This window comes from Anoplopoma fimbria, chromosome 7, assembly GCF_027596085.1.
Source record: "Anoplopoma fimbria isolate UVic2021 breed Golden Eagle Sablefish chromosome 7, Afim_UVic_2022, whole genome shotgun sequence".
Taxonomy (NCBI): Eukaryota; Metazoa; Chordata; class Actinopteri; order Perciformes; family Anoplopomatidae; genus Anoplopoma; species Anoplopoma fimbria.
In genome coordinates, this window is record NC_072455.1 from 16076351 (window position 1) to 16095084 (window position 18734).

Sequence of the window (18734 nt, forward strand, 5' to 3'; positions counted from 1 at the left end):
AAAGTTTGTTGAGGTATACTGGAACATTTTGTCAAAAAACTGTGTTCAAATATGTGTTACATTTATTTAAAATGCATTCCCATACAGTTTTCTTGATAGTATTCTTTTGAAATACTAAAATAATTATTAAGAACAATATTTGCTACTTGATCTTCCATCAGCCTCAAGAAATTCATGTCATACAAGGTCACTACAGTTGCTGAGAAAGCTGTCATTCGGACCCAGTAGCCCACTTTTTTTGTACATATTAATTATATATAAAGCAGTTAATTCACGGCAATGAAATGTTCATATTTAGATTTGAAAGCAACATTAGAAGTGAAAAGACTGCAGCAGATTCATGCAACTGAAAAATAATTTGGGAGCGGATCAACATGATATCTTGAGAATACATCAAACAAAGCAGAATTAGAAAGATATAGTTCAGATACAGAGATCCGTATAGTCTGAGGTCCCACATTTTTCACTGAAAGAGAGCCCTGCTGATCTCTGAACTCATGCATGGAATAAAACTCTGCACCTAAAAGCTCAGGAGACCTACAGTGTTAACAGCAACTGTCAGATCTCTGGAAGATCAATCCATTTGTTGTTGCCAGTGCTTAAGACGTTTCCCATTCCTCAGTATTACATTCTGCCTGCATTTTAACTTTGCTTTTCTATGTGCAGCCCCATCTGCCTGGAGCTTCCTGTGCTCAGCTGGATTTCAATTGTTAATAAGGGTAAAATAAATTGTTGCCATGACAATAAAATATAGGGTAAAAGAGCAGAGACCAGGTCAGATCAGGTCATGTGAAGCACCTCTGCTTTTGACCTTCACTCTCGTGTTGGTAAGGCGAGTCAACCAGAATCTGCTTGTGAATTTCTTCCACTTGTCAACTCCTGTTTCCCTTATTAAAGCAAAAGATGAAACGAGTTGTGTTTCAGGTTACTAATCCATCCATGACCCCTTTGTTATCCCCGTCAAGACGCCCGGTATGCCAGGCTGACACCAACGTGCTCCTTGCTGCACCCTCCTCCCTCCAGCATAAAATGTAACAACAGGATCCTTTTTGCTGTGTTGCACTTCTCCACCACAGGAGATAGCTGGTTGCATGTGCAGGAGTATTCTCTGTGCATATCAGAGCTGTGCACACAGCTTAAGTGTCTTAAGTAAAGAAGAAAGTTTCCTCAAGTGAAAGTAGTTGAGAACATGTAATATGATATGTGTTTCTTTGTTAGAGCCAGTGCACGGAATATTCACTTATTCATCATTTATTCATAATGCAAGTTTAATTGTGGAAAGGAGCATCTACTGTTACGTGATTGTGCATAGATGGTCTCAACACCACAACAAAAACCCTGCTACAGTTCATTTGTGGGGAAAAAAGCTTTTATGCAACGTTCGCCAGTTGGAGTATTTGACTTAGATATTCCTACATGTTCATTGGTAGCTGAGAAAGATGTGGAGTTTTGGCACAAATGAGCACCATGTTGCAATAGAATAGACCCAAGGCCACCTGAAGCCAACACTACACTTAAAAAATAAACAAACTAAAATATACATTTTCAGATTTCATTTGGTCTCATTGCTCTGTCACTTATGAATTAAAGATAATCTAAGGATAATCCATAGAAACACTCTTAACGGTCTATCTGTAATGTTTGCTGCGCTGCAAGCAATACAGATCAAGAGATTGAATATGTGGGAATTAGTTTAAAATATAGTTTAAAATCAATAAGACTGCTGTCTTACAAAGGCAATATTCAGCAATGAAGGCACTCTATTAAAATGACTTCAAACATTGATTTTTCCCTTTCAGACACGTTAGAGATACACTTTAAGATTGAAAGTGAAAATGAAGATGTATTCATGGCCTAAAGAGGGAGAATGCACACAATCAGTGGTCGACAGAAACTGAAGGAGCCTGGCATGACACCCTGAATGTAACCGGGTCCAGCCACACAGCCACAGCTGGCATTGTAGTTGTGTGTGATGGGCCTTCTGCCCATCTGCTCACTGTCTCTCTGAGGGAAATGTGCCCACAGTCGAAGCTGTTGCCCAGTCTCATCTTACAAAGGCCACTGATAGAGCCGGAGCTTATAACCCTGGTGTGAATCAAATTAAAAATGGAGGTCATGACTACAAAAGCCATTTGAATTTATAGGCTACTATGACATTTAATTAGTTCCATGAAAATCGCTAAAAATCGTAAAGAGCTTGATTATGAGCGTATCTGTGCTGCACTGTGTGAGAAGATCAAGCAGAGTGTGATTTTTACACCGGCAGAACTACATCTCACTTCTCTGTCAACTGCCTCATGAAACCGCTCTGTAATAAACACCAGCGTCTAAACTGGGGCAGAACCAAGGCTGCTGTCTTTGTTTTGTGTTGACCGTCTGCTCCCTCTAGTGGCAAATCACTGAACTGACACTGTGGGCGGTTAAGTAAAGTACATTAAACTCATTTACAAGCAAAACAGAGAACATTATGTCAGATTTGTCTCAGTCTAATCTGGAAGAATTACTGAACTCAATGAGTTCCAATAAGAAAAGCTAATAATGATTTTTAGCAATATAAGGCTGAATATGACTTTTGATGATTTTGAAGCGCAATGTAAGTTGTTGAAAGGTGAAGCAAAGCTTTCAAAATTCAAATAACTATTTTGAGTCATTCACCATATGTGATCTTAAACCAAAAAAAAAATACAAATAACCAAAAGTAAGTTCAAAAGTTAATTTAAAGAACTGAATCTGCACAACCCAACTGTTTCCTAGTGATTTATTGAGGAAATTGAGCTTGAGAGCAACAAAATCCAGCCATAAAGCAGTTACAGTGTCTTTAAAAACAACCCCCTGCATCTGCTTTACTTATTTATTGTGCTTGAATATTTATTGGAGGAACACAAATCTTAAAACCCCCATAATTGCGAATCCTTCGCAGGCATGAATGTACAGCACTTACTTGCGAGGAAAGGTTGATGGCTTAAAATACGTTTGCAGTGAAGAAGCATGGTAGAATATTTAACAACCTATTAAGAAATACCTCACTGATACATATGAAAAATAAAAAATATTACACCTCAAATGAGCCAGTTCCAATGCCATCGTTTGGTGAAATTAAATGACACACAAAAAAACCACAACCCCCAAAACATGACAATCGATAAAAACAGTTGAAGGCACATACATGATGAAACAACACAACCAAAAGACAATTCTAAAACTATGAAACTGACAGTGATTCATTACATCAAACGTGATGGATCTGAGGTCAGTGCACTGTATAGAAGATGTGTGACGTGGCCCATCATGTAGACAAAAATTAGCTGTATTTAGGTTTGTCTTTGTCAACAGTATACTGAAATAAAGGGTGCATAGATTAACTTAATTTACTCAATTCCACAGGCAATGATTAATCTGTTTAAAGTGTTTAGCCTATATTTTCAATTCAAGTCCATGGGAACATATTATGGTTGAAACTAAGTTCCCTTACTCTGAGATTTATTATCACAGTCTCAAACAGAGCTGCTTTCAACACACAGAATAATGCATATTTTTCTGCTTCCCAAAATGTTTCTAAATATTTCACTAAATCAAACATCCAAATGGTTCCTCAAGACAATCGCTGTGTGGGCAGCAGGTGTGACTCATCCACTGGCCGATCTTCATGTTGCTGCCCTTCTTAATTTTTTTTTCTTATCTTGAGGCAGCTGAAACAGACATAACAACAGAGGCAAGTGAGGAAATCACACAATAATAAAACCATATATGTGTGATCAAAAAAAGAACACCTTCATCCAACCCGAAAAAGGATAACAAATAAAGCTCTGAATTGTGTTTTGAGAAAATCAATTGTGCCTTTTTGTCAAGGCAGCACAAGGCGGCAGTGCTGCATTGACTACATTATGTCACCATGGTTAGGAAGTGGTACCTACATTTTCCCTTTTGCTCTCTGATCCAAAAGTTGAAAAAAAAAAAAGATCTGAACCAGTTGTACATTTCTCCTCAAGGCACACTGCCTATACATTTTTTAAATCATTGTGTATCATTAAATGTAGGACTTTTACGGAAAGAGGCTTTTTTATGGTGATATCTGCTGAAAAAAGTTAATTAAAGTAGTGATACTCAAAGTAAGGGTCCAAGGCACCTTCACAGGGTCCACGAAATAATTTGCTATAAATGATTAAATAATGCTGTCTCATTTGAGCCACTCAAATGAGACAGCATAATCTAGACAAGCGTACGTGTAGATTTATTAGGAATATGCCAGTTTTTCAGTTTCCAAGAAGAATACAAAGAGTTTCAAAAGCATTTAAGAGTAAAAATGGTAGCAAGCATTATGCTTAATTGGTATTGTGATGAAGAGGGATTTTTTCTCGAAGATGCATTCCGTAAGAGGTCCCAGGCCTACTAATAGTTTAAGAACCCCTGCATTAAAGGTCTAATGTGTAGGATTTGGCGGCATCTAGCGGGGAGGTTGCAGATTGCAACCAACTGAAATTACTCCAGTGTGCTAAGCATGTAGGAGAACTACGGTGGCTGACGCAAAAACCCTATCTAGAGCTATCTAGGTGATTATACACTAAAGAAAACATACTAACTAATATGATATTCCGTCTCTGCCAATGGTTCCCCCTGAATGCAGCAAACTGACCCTTTAAGTCAGTAAAAACTGTTTTTGTTAATGAGCTTTGAGCGTGGGATTATAAGGTTTTATGTGCGCGGAGTGCAGTATGTATGAGTTTCCCAGTCAGATAAGAATTTAAAAAGCTACAATTCCAAAGACGTAACAACATAAACACGTTCTTCCTCAGCAAAATTCCTAAAGCATGACTCCATTTCCCTCCGAAGCTCGCAGCCAAGGCATGTAGGCCGGATTGTATTAGGGAAGGAAAGTAGGACATGCAGTGCCCAGATTTCTTTTTTATTTCATGGGTGGGATGAAGGGGTACTGAGTCTGTGTACAAGCCACATATGACCCATCCGCCCTGGTTAATGTGCACTATGCATCCCCCCCCCCACTAACAAACATGCACACGCCTGTCAGCATCTGGGCTGCACTGACATTTACTGACTGCACAATAGCTCCCTTCCAAAATAATCTGTGTTTATGTTAGGAAGTCCCTATCTTTCAAGCCCCGCTGCTTGTTCGAGGGTGGGGGCGCAGAATCACAGGAAACACCTTCTGTTGCACAGCAAAGCCCCAAAAGCCCGTACAGTACAATGAGATATTAAAAGCCTGTAACTTCCCTGGATTCACTGCAAGTCTGCGTCTGGAGAAAACAGCTCTGCCACGAGATGGAATGACGAACAAACAGAATGAACTTGGAAGCAACTCTTGAAGGTGATACACTGAAGGGAGCTCACCATTTTCTTCTCCAAACGAGGACTTCATTCCGAGGAGCAAGACAGCATCTTTGGTGCTTTCGGGTCTGCTCTGGAAAGATGCGCTGCAGAGAGTTTGAGAGAGAGAGAGAGACAAAGGGACAGATGATTGAGTGGTTTGCAAGCTTTTTTCAAAGACAGTCCATAACTACAAAGTTCAAACTTACTTCTCAGTTCCAGTATCAATGGTCTCTGTTGAAAAGAAGACAAGAGGAACCTCATTTTATGTCCAAAAAACACTTCAATTCAAAATCAATCAATAACACACTTCACAGTTGACAGTTTAGATGCACTGTTTGGTACATGTGAGTTCATTGTGCAGCATACTTCTATACATACCCGAGTGATCGTGGATCTTCTTGCATGTGAATCTGAGGACAATGATGGCGGCAGCTCCAACCAAGAGGACAGGCAACAGAATCCACCACAGCCTGTTGTCTGATGGGGAAATATTGACAGACAATCCTCTCACTGAATCTACTCTGACTTGCCTCTGAAATATTAGAGTCCAACCAAATGATGGCAGGCTGGTGATTTAGCAGCTGCAGCACCTCAGTCATTAGTCATTATAACTTTAAAACCTCCACATTGTAGTGCCAAAACCATCAAACGTCTTTAAATCACCAAGAAGTGTTTTTGGGGCATGATGAATGAGTTAAGCAGAGTACAGTTTAGTACAGTTTATTACATTACCTGATTTGGAGAACTGAGTTATTCCCAGATTGCCAGACAGAGGATCTTTCAAAATAAAGCGTTTATGATTTAAAGTGGGACATGAATGGACATGATTTCATTTATTCATGACTTCATATGCGGCATAACCAAATACATGGAAGTGTGAAGCTGTTTGAGTGAAAGTATCCACCTCACAGACAGCGTATTATAAAAATATGTAAAAAAAATATGTATGTCATATCATGTTGGCATTACATTTTTATTTATGAACGTAAATAAATATAATGAATAAAAGAAGAAGAAAGAGAAGTGCTTGTTCTATACATGGCAAAGTGTGTACAAAGTGATATACAGTACCTTTGGCAGGAAGAGTTGTACCTGCAGAAAACAAAGATAATTTGAGTCAAAATTGACTCTATTTACATTTACATTTCATTTCTTGAAAACAACTTTTTTTAAACAGTTGATGTGTTTTTGAGATAATGGTTTTCATTTGATACATATATTTGTCTGGGTTTGGTTTTTCAGTGCTGTCACCGGTTTCTAACAAAATTCAAACAGACAAAAGGAAAGGAATGTAAATACAAAAAATCTCGTATTACTTTTTTTGTCATTTTGGACAATACTTCCTGTTGCAACATTTATTTATTATTATAACATCCATTTTGCATCTTTTGTAGTTGTTTCAGTCTCTTTGTCGTCTTTTTGTTTGTCATTGTAGACATTTTATGTTTCTTTTTGGTCATTTTGAGTCTCTTCCTGGTTGGTAGTATCTTTTTGAGTGTCATTTTGTAGGTGAAGGCTAATAGACATAGGCCTTAGACACAATCCTTACATGTATGTGTGTGTGTGTGTGTGTGTGTGTGTGTGTGTGTGTGTGTGTGTGTGTGTGTGTGTGTGTGTGTGTGTGTGTGTGTGTGTGTGTGTGTGTGTGTGTGTGTGTGTGTGTGTGTGTGTGTTAACCCCTTTTAAAATTGTGATATACAGGTGTGTGTCATCCCCGAACCAATAAATTAAAAGAAAGTCTATCTTTTACTGTTAATCTGGAGGACAACGGTGGCTGTAGGGGCCACAGTCTTGCGGTCTGCAGATGCTGTGGCAGCTGAAGTCATGGCCTTCTTAGCTGCTTCGGTTACATCAGTTGTTGCTGGAATTAAAGGAAAATTTAAGATTTTTTTTTTTAAGGAGCATGGTCAAACAGGTATACAAGGAGTATTGTATCAATCTATCTTCAGTCTCACCATTCTCAGGAGTTTTGCTGATGGCACTATGAGGAGAAGTGGAAACTGCTGTGGCTGGTGTTGTTGGTGCTGCCTTTGGGGTTCCTGTTGCTGCCTTTGGTGCTACTGGTGTTGTTGCCTTTGGTGTTACTGGTGTTGTTGCCTTTGGTGTTACTGGTGTTGTTGCCTTTGGTGTTACTGGTGTTGTTGCCTTTGGTGTTACTGGTGTTGTTGCCTTTGGTGTTACTGGTGTTGTTGCCTTTGGTGTTACTGGTGTTGTTGCCTTTGGTGTTATTGGTGTTGTTGCCTTTGTGGTTACTGCCATTGCTACCGTTGGTCTTACTGGTGTTGCTGCCTTTGGGGTTGTTGCTGGTATTGTTGCTATATTTGGAACTGCTGCTGTGGCATCTGGTGATGCTGCCAGAGCTGTAGATACACAAAAACAAGGTTGATGAAATTGACGTATAAATAGTTTCTTAGGATCTGTAGCCAAGCCAGCTGTCTTTGTGCTAAGCTAAGTGGCTGCTGACTGTAGCCTTACACTTGCATATGAGAGTGGTATTGATCTTCTCATCTTACTCTCCCCCAGAGAGCAAATAAATGTATTTCCCAAATGTAACGATTGCATTTATGCTGGGGCGGCTGTGGCACACGAGGTAGAGCGCTCGTCCCGTAACCCCTCTACAGTCAACATGCCGAGGTGTCCTTGAGCGAGACACCTAACCCCCAGTTGCTCCCCCGGCGCTTCTTAGCAGCCCACTGCTCCTCCGGGATGGGTCAAATGCAGAGAATTGTAATTTCCCCATTGTGGGACTAATAAAGGCTTAATTATTATTATTATTATTACTTTGTAAAGCATAGGTTATCTTTGTTGCTGGTAGCCGTTGCCGGTTGTTGTTTCTTTTTGTCATCTGTCTCAGCTGATTTATCTGATGAAACTTTAAAGCAAAAACACAACCATTTGAGCGTTTTTTTTTGTTTTTTTTTGCGACAGGTGAAATCACTAACCAGAAGTTATTGTCCAGTAATCAGCAAAACACCATGCTGGCTCTTCTGCTTTATATCATCCCTGTTTTAGGTCAGAGTGCAATATTATCAACTAATGAGCTATCAAGGAATTCAGAAGGCCGGCATTACAAAAAAATAAAACACCAGACACAATTTATCTGTGTTCACACATTTTCTCTGACAGATTCTCTATTTTAGGTTCACAGTTGTATATTTACATCGTTCCTGTTTGGCACGGCTTTAAAGCCCAGCATCCGCTCAAAGTGTCAGATAAGGGATGAGAAGTCAAGATAGTGGTGGAGGTTGCGGCGTGTTAAGGTGGATATCCTCCGCTCCAAGCTCTTCAGCAGTGTGAAGCTGCATCCTGTCAAACACACACTATTGTTGTCCCCTGACCTAAGCAGCCAAGCATCCTGTCTTCACTGCTGTCAGTTATGATCACATTCAACATATTTTGTCACCAGACATATTTTGTCACCAGATTCCCTGAAGCAGCGACGGCATCCTGCTCTGTCTCAGTTCATGAGGCTCATCATGAAAAAGTAGCTCTTCTTGCCAGAGCTGTTTTCTCAGACTTTGTAGGCAAGTCCAAGTCAAGTCTCCATTTTTTGTTGCAGGTCTCAAGTCAAGTGTAAAAGTCCTTAAATCTTACTGTCATTTAAATTTTTTAGGGAGATATCCAAGTGAATTTCAAATCCTTCAAGTCCAACTCTAAATCAAGGTTGGTTTCACGTATTTTAGAGCAAGCCTCAAGTCAGGTCTCAAGTACTTTAATACATTTAGAGACAAATCCACATCTCAAGTAGGCCTATTTTTGGATTGTGTGTTAAGTCTCAATTTTCAAATCTGGAGTTTTAAGCCATTGCTGACAAGTTTAAAACAAAGTCCTAAATATGTCAGATCGAGTCCCAATTCCTTTTAATCATTCGAGTAATGATCAAGTCCAAGTCAAGTCCTAAGTATTTTGGTGCATATCTTGAGTGAGGTCACAAGTGCCATAAATCATCCAGACAAGTCTTCCTGAAGTATTTCAGGGCAAGTAACAAGTTAAGTCCTTTAAGGAATTTGATAGTGAAGCCTTAAAGCAAATCTCAAGTCAGTAACAGGTCCTGTAAGTCATTTGTGATAAGTTCAAGTCAACTCAAGTCTATTTATCTGCTATTTATGTGTTAATTAAAGTCTTAAGTCCTTTAAGTAAATCCTCAAGTCATGTCTAATGTTCTCTTCATTTCTTTACTTTATGTGCTTTGGAAAAAAAAGCTCACAAAGGTGAGTAATGCCTCCGCCGGGTGAGTAGTAGACATGCCCAGGGTGTTTCCTCCAGATGTTTACTGCTGAACGCTGGAAGGAGATATGTTGCCAGCTGGGACATTTTGGTCTCTGGACAATGATCTGTTGTATCTGTGAGAGAGGGAGTTTGGTTCCCACTGCCAATCTGCTCTGAGATCACCTATCTGCACAGCGCAGGACAGATTAAGGTCCTTTTGGCTCCGCACAAGGAAAACAAACAAATCCAGAGCCACCCTCTTTTTCCTTTCCTTCAACTAAGAGACACTCATCTGGCACTCAACAACTCATTCCTGAGGTGTTGATTTGGGCTGGTATCTTATGCTTATATATAAAATATATTCTACCTTCTCTTTGACTAAATATGCCAAATAATGAACTACTTTTTCTTTCTTGTTAGTACAAAGAACAACTAAAAGTCACGCACACACACAGCTTATCTCAGCCTTAATTAACGGATATACACTCTTTGAGTGTCTCTGAGGTACCGTTCAAAGTGTGAGTGTCTTTTGAACAACACTGTGATCTTTATCTTTGCACATACCATAACAAAATTACATCAGTATAAAAACATGAGTAAAACATTATCCATCAGAACAACTACTGCTGCCCATCACAACAAAATACATGTTCTTCATTTCTCACAATGGGGCCAATCAACTTGATAGGAAAACATAATTGTGGAAATGTTTTGACAAAATTTGAAATTTGTTTCACACATCAGTAAAGAAGGCTATTTTGTTTATCATCCCCACAATGATAATGCAGAGAAACAAGGCTGGATCTAACTCATCTTGATGAAACAGAAATTAAGATTTTTAAGGGCCCTCAAGACTGATTCTGAGAGATCTAACAGCATGTGTCTCAGGAAAAGCAGTTTGAATGGTTCCCTTACCTGGTGTTAAGACATGGATGGATGCTAGCAGGACAAGGACAAGAACACTGATGGTCTTCATGGTGATTCTGCGGTCGTAAACTCCTCCGACTTCTTCCTCGGACACCGACTCAGTGACCAGTGGGAAAGGTGCTCAGGCGCTCCGCTGCTGATGCTTATTTTGGCACTTCCTTTAGATAAAGAAGGGGAGGAAATACACTGGCTTCCCTTCCTGTCGTAAAAGTGGGTGGCTGTGGAGATCAGCACAAGGCAGTCAGTGGGCTCAGACCTATGTCCATTTAACAGGGACGCTCAGGTTTGAGTAATGGGTTTGAATGCATTGCCAACTCCCATCACTTGGTTTTTTTCCTGCGCTGACACCACTTGACCAGTTGGGAGGAGACTGGGAATTACTGGTGCACTTAACAATTACATTTGTGATCACTCGGGTAAACAAGGTCCTCAAAATGTGAAATAAACAACATGGGATCCAAGAAGTGTATGTGCACTTATTGAATTTGTATTCGTTTACTGCACTTATCCTATTCGTAGTAGTTTGTAGCACTTATTATATTCGTATTAGTCTGTTGCAATTATTGTTTTCGTAGTAATTTGCCTCTGCACTATACTTTTGCTCTGGTTTATGCTTTTAGATGCTTGTTTAAGAAAGGAGATGCACTTATGACTTCTGGTGACTAGTAGTTCTCTTGAATACCTATGTTGAATACACTTCCTGTAAGTCGCTTTGGATAAAAGCGTCTGCTAAATGACTGTAATGTAATGTAATGTAATGAAGAAAAACAAAGTACTTTAAACACACTGTCACAAATTTCAGATTCATACCAAGTGTCACATGCAACAACACAGACAAATAAAACTATTGTAAAATAGCAGTTTGTTTTTGTTAAATAATGATTGAAACGAATGACAAAGAGGTAAGTCTTGACAGCCCTGGGGAGCTGCTCAAATACCAGCCGTGACGTCTTCAATATTTTTTTATTGTTTATGCTACTGTGCCTCTAGAAACATGGAGATGACCTTAGATGGCTCCCCATTCAGACTGTTGCACTGACCATTAACAAATTCTAGTTTCTGCTTGTGAGATAAGTGGATAGCTAGACTCCCAGATATTTTTGGGGTAAAAACCATGTTATCATTTCATATGATTATCATGGCAAGTTACACATGCTTTGGTTTCCTTCTACTGAACATTATCCGTACACTACCACTCTTACGTTACCATCATTTTCCCCTTTGAAAACTTCTACGTCTTGTTGATTTTCAGATTGTCCCTCCAAGGCTGCAAAATCTAGCTCCTGTGTTTTGGCCCTCCCGAAAAAACAGGATGCCAGAGTTTACTTCCTTTCATTTGAGCATTGTTTGATTTCAGCTGAAGAGACCAAAGATAAACACTTCAGAAACCAAGGACAAGAAGATGTAGGCTGCTTGGCTCAATTGTGTTATTTTGGAGAATTTTATATATTTAGACAACTGCGGAAAATAATTGCTTTGATGTTTTCTGATAGCTTGATTGATCTTTAAGGACGCTCATGTGCCTGAATATTGGAGGTTTAATTTCTAACATACCATTTCTATGAGGCTGTCATAGAAATCCTGTCCTGAAATAAAAAATGTTTTATGAATAGATAGAATGGTTTTACGAGTAAAACTAATAAAAAGAAATCTTGCCACATATGAATATGCCACATTTTCTCTTTGTATGAAAGAGGAAGCCTGCAGATCTTTGTCTCCTGTGTACACAGGTATGCTTGCGTAATCTTGGCTTCGTCTTCGTTGTTTAATCAAAGAAGTCACTAAGGTTGATTATGAGGAAACACGGATCTACCGGCCAGGCAACGCCAAAATCTCGAGAGGAACTGGAACCAGCAGAGGAAAACTTAAAACACTATTTGAACTCACAGAAGTTTAAAAATGATAGCTCCATGTGGAATAGAGCATGTTTAGAGTGTGTTTTTCTTGCAAGTTGGAATTGGCGTGTTTTCTTTAACCTTGTTGGAAAACACAAACCATCACATAGCTCTATAAAAGAGCTCTGTTCTCTTGTGATCCAAAAAAACGCCCATAGGACTATGTGTATTATGTATTTGATTTGATATTACACAGGTGCTTATTCATTTTGCGGAGGACTGTAGGACAGCCGGAGTCACACACAGGAGAAGCAAGTTTCGTTTCAAGTTGAAATTCATGCACAGTTTTATTGAACAGTTATATAAAATACTTTTCATAGTTGCAAGTGCATGCCTCATCTGCCAACAGTTTTGAAGTTAAATTACAAAAGCAAGGCTTCATGTCGTGTAGTGAATTACTTGGGCACTTAAGCAGTTTTTAAAAAAGATTGAAGTAAATTTTTTTTCGGTTTCATCTTAAAGTATTGAGCAGTATCAAACCTGTAACTGATATACAAAGCAGAGTTCCAAATAATAATAATAGTAATAATAATAATAATAATCAAATTACACTTTCTGTGGCACATTTACAAAACAGAACAAAACTGATTTACCTGGTATATGACACAAACAGCTAATCATGCATTTTTGAGTTACACATGTAACTACACACCTCACAAGAATTGTCAAACATGCGTAATTGGACTGTGTGCACTTACAAGCGCAGGTTAAAAATATGATTTCTTTCTGATAATTAAATGCTTCAATTACAAAAGAAGTTGAAGGCATAGAGCATCATGGTGTTAATTGAAAGTATGCAGGTATACGTTTCCAGTATATGTTCACTAAAGCGCAGTATATTTCAAAACAGGCCTCCACAGCCAAGGTATTCAGATTTTCTATTTCCTTTGTTTGATTTTTATAAAACATGCATAGGCAGACACTTTAAGTTTATTGTATTCTTTTTTTTTACACAATATAGGTTCTCTATTTTTACTTTGTTCGCAATACTTAAAAAGAGAAAAATGAACACTCAATTCCAGCAAGCCACGATAAATCTACCCCCCAACCCCTTCCAAAAGAGACAAAAAATAAACATATTTGCAAATGATAGATAGGTAAATGTAAATTCCAGTTATGAAACTCAAGAAAATAGGTATTCATTACCGAGTTATTTAGCCATTATACAGAAAAATCAGGTCAAAGCACACACCAAAAGAACCTGAGGTAAGCATAATATGTACAAAACCATAAAACGTTCCATTATTTGGCATTTCGACAACATTGCAACATTCTTTTTTTAAGACTGCCTAATTAATTTCAGAGCTAGTTTATAAGAGTAGCAAAAAAAAGTTATCAATAAATAGTCCTTATTTAGTTTGTACACCCCTTATATGTTAAAAACATTATCTCATGTTCTGTCCTTTTTAGTGCTGTATTTTTGTAAACGTACAATAGTTAGTAAGAAGTTACACGACTTTCCGTTTCGGCGTAAATGAGCGAGGGTCTTTCAAGAAAACAAAAGAAAATAAATCACCTTTTAAGATCTCTCTATCCTTCTCTTTCTCTTTCTCTCCGACATACTGCGGTGTGGTGGAGAATCAAGCACAACAGAGGCCCGACTTAACTTAACTTAGCAGGTTTGACTATGAACTAATATTTTGAAGGCATATCCAAAAAGACTAGAAAGTGAGATGTTCCCCCCCAGTTTCAGCCACAGATGCCTCCAACCCCCCCTCCACACTCCAACACTCCTCCCTCCTTTCCACACCTTCACCCGTTGCCCCTTTTTCTGCGGTGGCGGACCGTGATGACAGGGCTGCCCGCTGCCGGCCTTCACTGGATGTTCTCTCCGCTGCTGGTGCTGCCTTTGGCGTCCGTGCCGTTGGTCTCCGAGGACAGGGCCTTATTGAGGGAGTTGAGGCTGGCGTCGGAGGGCAAGCCGTCTCGCCGTGGCGGCATCCTCTCGTTGATGCGGTCCAGGCCCTTTGCCTCCGCGAAGCTGGTGATCTTGTGCTGGGGCGAGAAGCCTTTGATGGCTGTTGAGATGCAAGAGAGAGAGAGAGAGAGAGAGGAAAACAGTGGGGGAGAGATCAGGAGCCATTTCAGAGGGGGGGATTAAATGATTAAGAGGATGGGGTCTCACTTGCTCACATTCACTCACACATCACCAGATTTGGCTTATATTTGGTTTGGTCTTGGATCATGGAATTGTTGTAACAAAAAACTTGTTTGACTGAGAAAACGACGACATACAGACGGCATCTGAGGAGCTAATAACTGCAGGTCATCCATGAGAAATAAGTATCTGAAGGTCTCATGATACCTGCATCATATTGATCCTTAAAGACCCTACTTTAAAGGAATAGTCTGTCATTCTGGAAAATATGCTTATTTACTTTCTTCCACTCTGCATACATATTTAAAACGGGAACACAGCTAACCTGGCTCTGAAGGTACCACAAGTAGCCTTTCAGCACCTCCAAAGCCCTCATGTTAACATGTTAAATTACTTTGTTTAATACCTTAGAAAAACTAAGTATAACAACAAATATGTGTGACATTATGTGGAATTAAATATGGCAGGATGCGGTAAAGAGTATATTTAACACTTTGCTGGTAGTTAGTTAAGCAAAGAAAGCGGCTGCTGACTGTGGCATTATATTGAACGCACACAGGTTTGATCCTCTCATCTAACTCTATGCAAAGAAGAGAATAAGCACATTTCCCCAAAATGTACACCTATTCCTATGTGTTAAATATATTCCTATATGTTTGATGCAACACATATCTGTGCTATTTATAAGGCTGAACTAAATCTCCAACCGCTGATATAAATGTTGTTTATGAACCACAGCATATATTGCACAGCATATTTACTAATTCATCATTTAAAGTGTTTAGTAGTTTAATAACATGGGAGCAATTCATATAAAAAGGGCATAACTAATTTTTTATGAAATGACAACACATTAACACCATTTATCAGTGTTTTAAAATGATATAACTGCACAGACAAAAGGATTAAACAATCCTTCTAGATCTATAGAGGGCACTCCTGGAATCAGGGTCGACAGGTTTTCACTGTGCCATCAATCAACGCTTTACTCAGTATCTGTGAAAAGGACTTCGACAGTACTGGACCATCTAATGATCATCTTGTACTGCCAAATTTTGTGAATCTTAAACAGTGTATGGTAACTAAAATATGTCTAAAATTAAATAATATCTTGATTCGGGCACATTCCAGAACACCTGAGGACCCCAAACATCCAGATTGCCCTGTCACGTCACAGATTAAAGAACGACATAAAAAGGGAAGAAGGAGAAAGTTCAAACAGAGAAAAAAATAAAGAACAGGGGGAGGAAAATAAAAATAAAAACACTAGAGTGGAGCCCACTGAGACATTCACGTCCACAAAATAGAACCACGTTGAGACTGAGCTCACGTACAAAGACACTACAGAGGTACTCGGGGTGCTAACGACTTGTTAAGTCTGCTTGGAGCATGCAGCAATTTAAGGGATCACTGGAGGTTATGAGGGGTGGAGGTCACAATAGCGTTTGGACTGGAGTTAAATAAAAACAAGATTCAATTGAACTGAATAATGGAAAGAAACAGCAGCTGGTACTACTTTGTGGAATAAACCCAGTGTTATACACACACATAATGATACAAAAACACGACATTTGTTAACTCAAAATAGTATTATTTAATTATATGGGGTTGTAGGTTTTGCCTTATTACTGCACTATTCAGCTTGATCAAGTTTCATTTCAGCCCATTTTAACGGCAACAAGTTGAAATTGTGTTACTTCCACCTCTCATAACGGCTGGGGGGGGTCGTATTAATGGTAGTAACAGGTATAATTGCAAAGACCCTGTACTAGAATGAGGAAGGGAGTGGGGGGTGGGGGGGGGGGGGTGGGGGTGGGCATAATTTTAGACGACAAATTGGGGGGAGCGTGGAGCGGGGCATGATGGGTAGCGTAGTTGTGTTGCTGCATAGCACAGGTCAGACACAGGTTATTAGCAGCTCACAGGAAAAGAACACGACACAGCAGGGCCACAGAGGAATCCACATGGAGAGAGAAGCAGAGACGTTTCTCGACACTACAATGGACTCTCCTCTATTGGGCTAAAGAGGAAATACTGGACAATTCCAACGTAAATAGCAGCTGGCAAACTACTATTTAGCCCGCAGTTGAGGTTGTTCTTGCGCCAGAGGCGATGTAAGTAAAACATTTATTAGGGAGAATCCAATTTGGATTTCAAAGCCTCCTGTGGAGCATTTTTTTTTTTTTTTTTTTTTTACTTTTTCAGATTCAGCTCTAAAGAAAACTGTGGTATTATTATATTAATACAACAGCAACAACAACTGCTTCAGTTGTTTCAAAGGGGAAATGCCATTATAAGCTTTCATAGCAAGACTTCACTGTATTGCGTGAGGGCAGAGCAGGTGGTACACTATCTAGCACGGTACAATTACCATGCCGAGTGATTTAAATGAAATAATAATTTGTTTAAGGCTCTCCAGAACTTTACCAGCTTTAGATAAGAAAAAAGTGTAACCTTTCACAAGACTTTATTAACATAGTTTACACAAATCTGCTGAAGCCTTCTGTGTCTGCATTCTACACAACATCAAACATGTTGAGAAAAGATCTACCAATCACTGTATGAGTTATAGAAACTGTAGTGCTCTAGCTCTACTGGATACAGTATGCTAGCCAGCCGGTGCCTCTGGTATCTGGTTGAAGCTCATTATAACAGCCAGATGACCTGATGATGCCCATTTATAAACACCTCCCACATTATGTGAGTGTGAATGTGCATTTCCTCAAAAATGCAACCTCCATCCTAAACCAGGATGGTCTGATAATCATCCGTGAAACATAAACAGTTATATTTCAACTTCTGAAATGAAAAGCAAAGTATTGCCATAATGATATAATAGCACGTTGCCTAGCAAACACTTAGAACCTTTCTAGGAAATGCAAAAGCACATTAAAAGCTCGTACACATTATTTGTGTGTTAACTAAGAATAACCTGCAGAAAAGTACTTGCTTTGCACTCACTCAAAATCAGTGTGACTTTAAAATCTGTGCTATGAAATCCATTCCCCTTTAAAACCCTTGTGTGACCACAGGATTTCCTAATGACTTACTTCTTTTTCCTCTGTTAATACAATGCCACATCTTGTTAGCCCAAACACCCAACACACTCTATTCAAGCACCAGCGAGATGAATGAAAACCCAGCAGAGCCCCCTGTCTATTGCCACGAAAAAGCAACAGAAGAGGGCAGCCAGACCCATTTACCTTCGTCAGCCTCAATAGCTTCAATAGTAGCTGAAGAGAAGAAGAGGGGGGTTGCAAAACGAATGAGAGAAGTGAGCAGAGGAGTTCATTTTGTCCTAGGTACAAGTCAATGAGCAGCAAAGACAGCCAATGCCGACAACAGAGGTTAACGTCATCTCCACATTTTCATGACAAAGGACACATGGATGTTAGCAGAGAGGAGGAGGGAGAGAGGAGAGGAATGAGCCTTAGCTTTAAGATGAATTCCAGATCTGTGAAAAGGGAAGGTGACCCATGTGACCTCATGGAGAGGATTGCGTCTTTGAGGTACTTTTTTGAAAAGTCCGACAAGGTCTGACAAACGAATCAATGCGGTGATAAAAAATAAATAAATAAAAGATGAATACGGCAGGGACGAACATCGATAGCAAATACAACAGGTTAAAGCTTGAAATAGATTAGTTCTTAACCATTACGCAAGTCAGGCCATACATGGAGAAAGGAGAGTTGAAGTAGGACGGATGGAAAACAAGAATAAGGTTTAAGTGCATGTGTGGTTGTGGGTTTTCATGGCTGCGGCTTAGTTGTTAATGTAAAATCGAAGCGCTGGAGACACATGGAGCGGCGTTACTGTTGTGTTGTGCGACATGAAGCAGCATCTGGAACTGCAGGATTAGCATCTTTTGATATGAAATATCAAAAATGCTGGCTTACTTGTGTGAGGTGTGAGGTGCGAGGGTGGGGGGGGGGCGGGGGGGGGGGGGGAGGGAGGAGAGAAAACCTTTTGGCGTTTTAACCACTTACCAATTTCTTACGGTCGTCCTTGAGATAATAAATTTACATACAGTACAACGTTTTATATATCATCTTACACAAAGACAAGGATGAGGCAGAAAGTGAAAGTAAAGTGACGGCTATACAGTACTGAAGACTACAGGACACACTACCATGGGGATGAGATTACCAAAAGGCACGAGAGCCACACAGTGTCAACGGTAATGGCTGATGGAGTCAACATTACAGTAGAAGCACACTGGTTAAATGAGCGGAGCAATGTGATTCTACCAATGTTGCAACAGGAATCTCTGAACATCACTC

At 39.5% G+C, this 18734-nt stretch overlaps 2 protein-coding genes across 3 annotated transcripts in view; both read right to left on the reverse strand.

The window, feature by feature from the left end:
- Positions 1-2750: 2750 nt before the first annotated feature.
- Positions 2751-10643, reverse strand: LOC129093504 (proteoglycan 4-like). 2 transcript variants are annotated; one of them, XM_054601541.1, is made up of 9 exons: positions 10450-10640; positions 7281-7685; positions 7076-7186; positions 6397-6417; positions 6058-6102; positions 5704-5802; positions 5532-5556; positions 5347-5429; positions 2751-3689 (listed from the first exon to the last, which is right to left on the reverse strand). In XM_054601541.1, the coding sequence occupies exons 1-9, from the start codon at positions 10508-10510 to the stop codon at positions 3676-3678; spliced, it is 864 nt and encodes a 287-aa protein (XP_054457516.1). In that variant the 5' UTR covers positions 10511-10640; the 3' UTR covers positions 2751-3675. The 2 variants fall into 2 exon arrangements, with proteins under 2 accessions (XP_054457516.1, XP_054457517.1); XM_054601542.1 differs by lacking the exon at positions 6058-6102 and having other exon boundaries at positions 10450-10643.
- Positions 10644-12629: 1986 nt separating this feature from the next.
- LOC129093100 (protein phosphatase 3 catalytic subunit alpha) overlaps positions 12630-18734 on the reverse strand; it is a 61970-nt gene continuing 55865 nt past the window's right edge. The window contains exon 13 of the mRNA XM_054601011.1: positions 12630-14374. Coding sequence (XP_054456986.1) covers positions 14172-14374 — 203 coding nt within the window. The 3' untranslated portion in view covers positions 12630-14171. The remainder of the gene's footprint in view (positions 14375-18734) is intronic.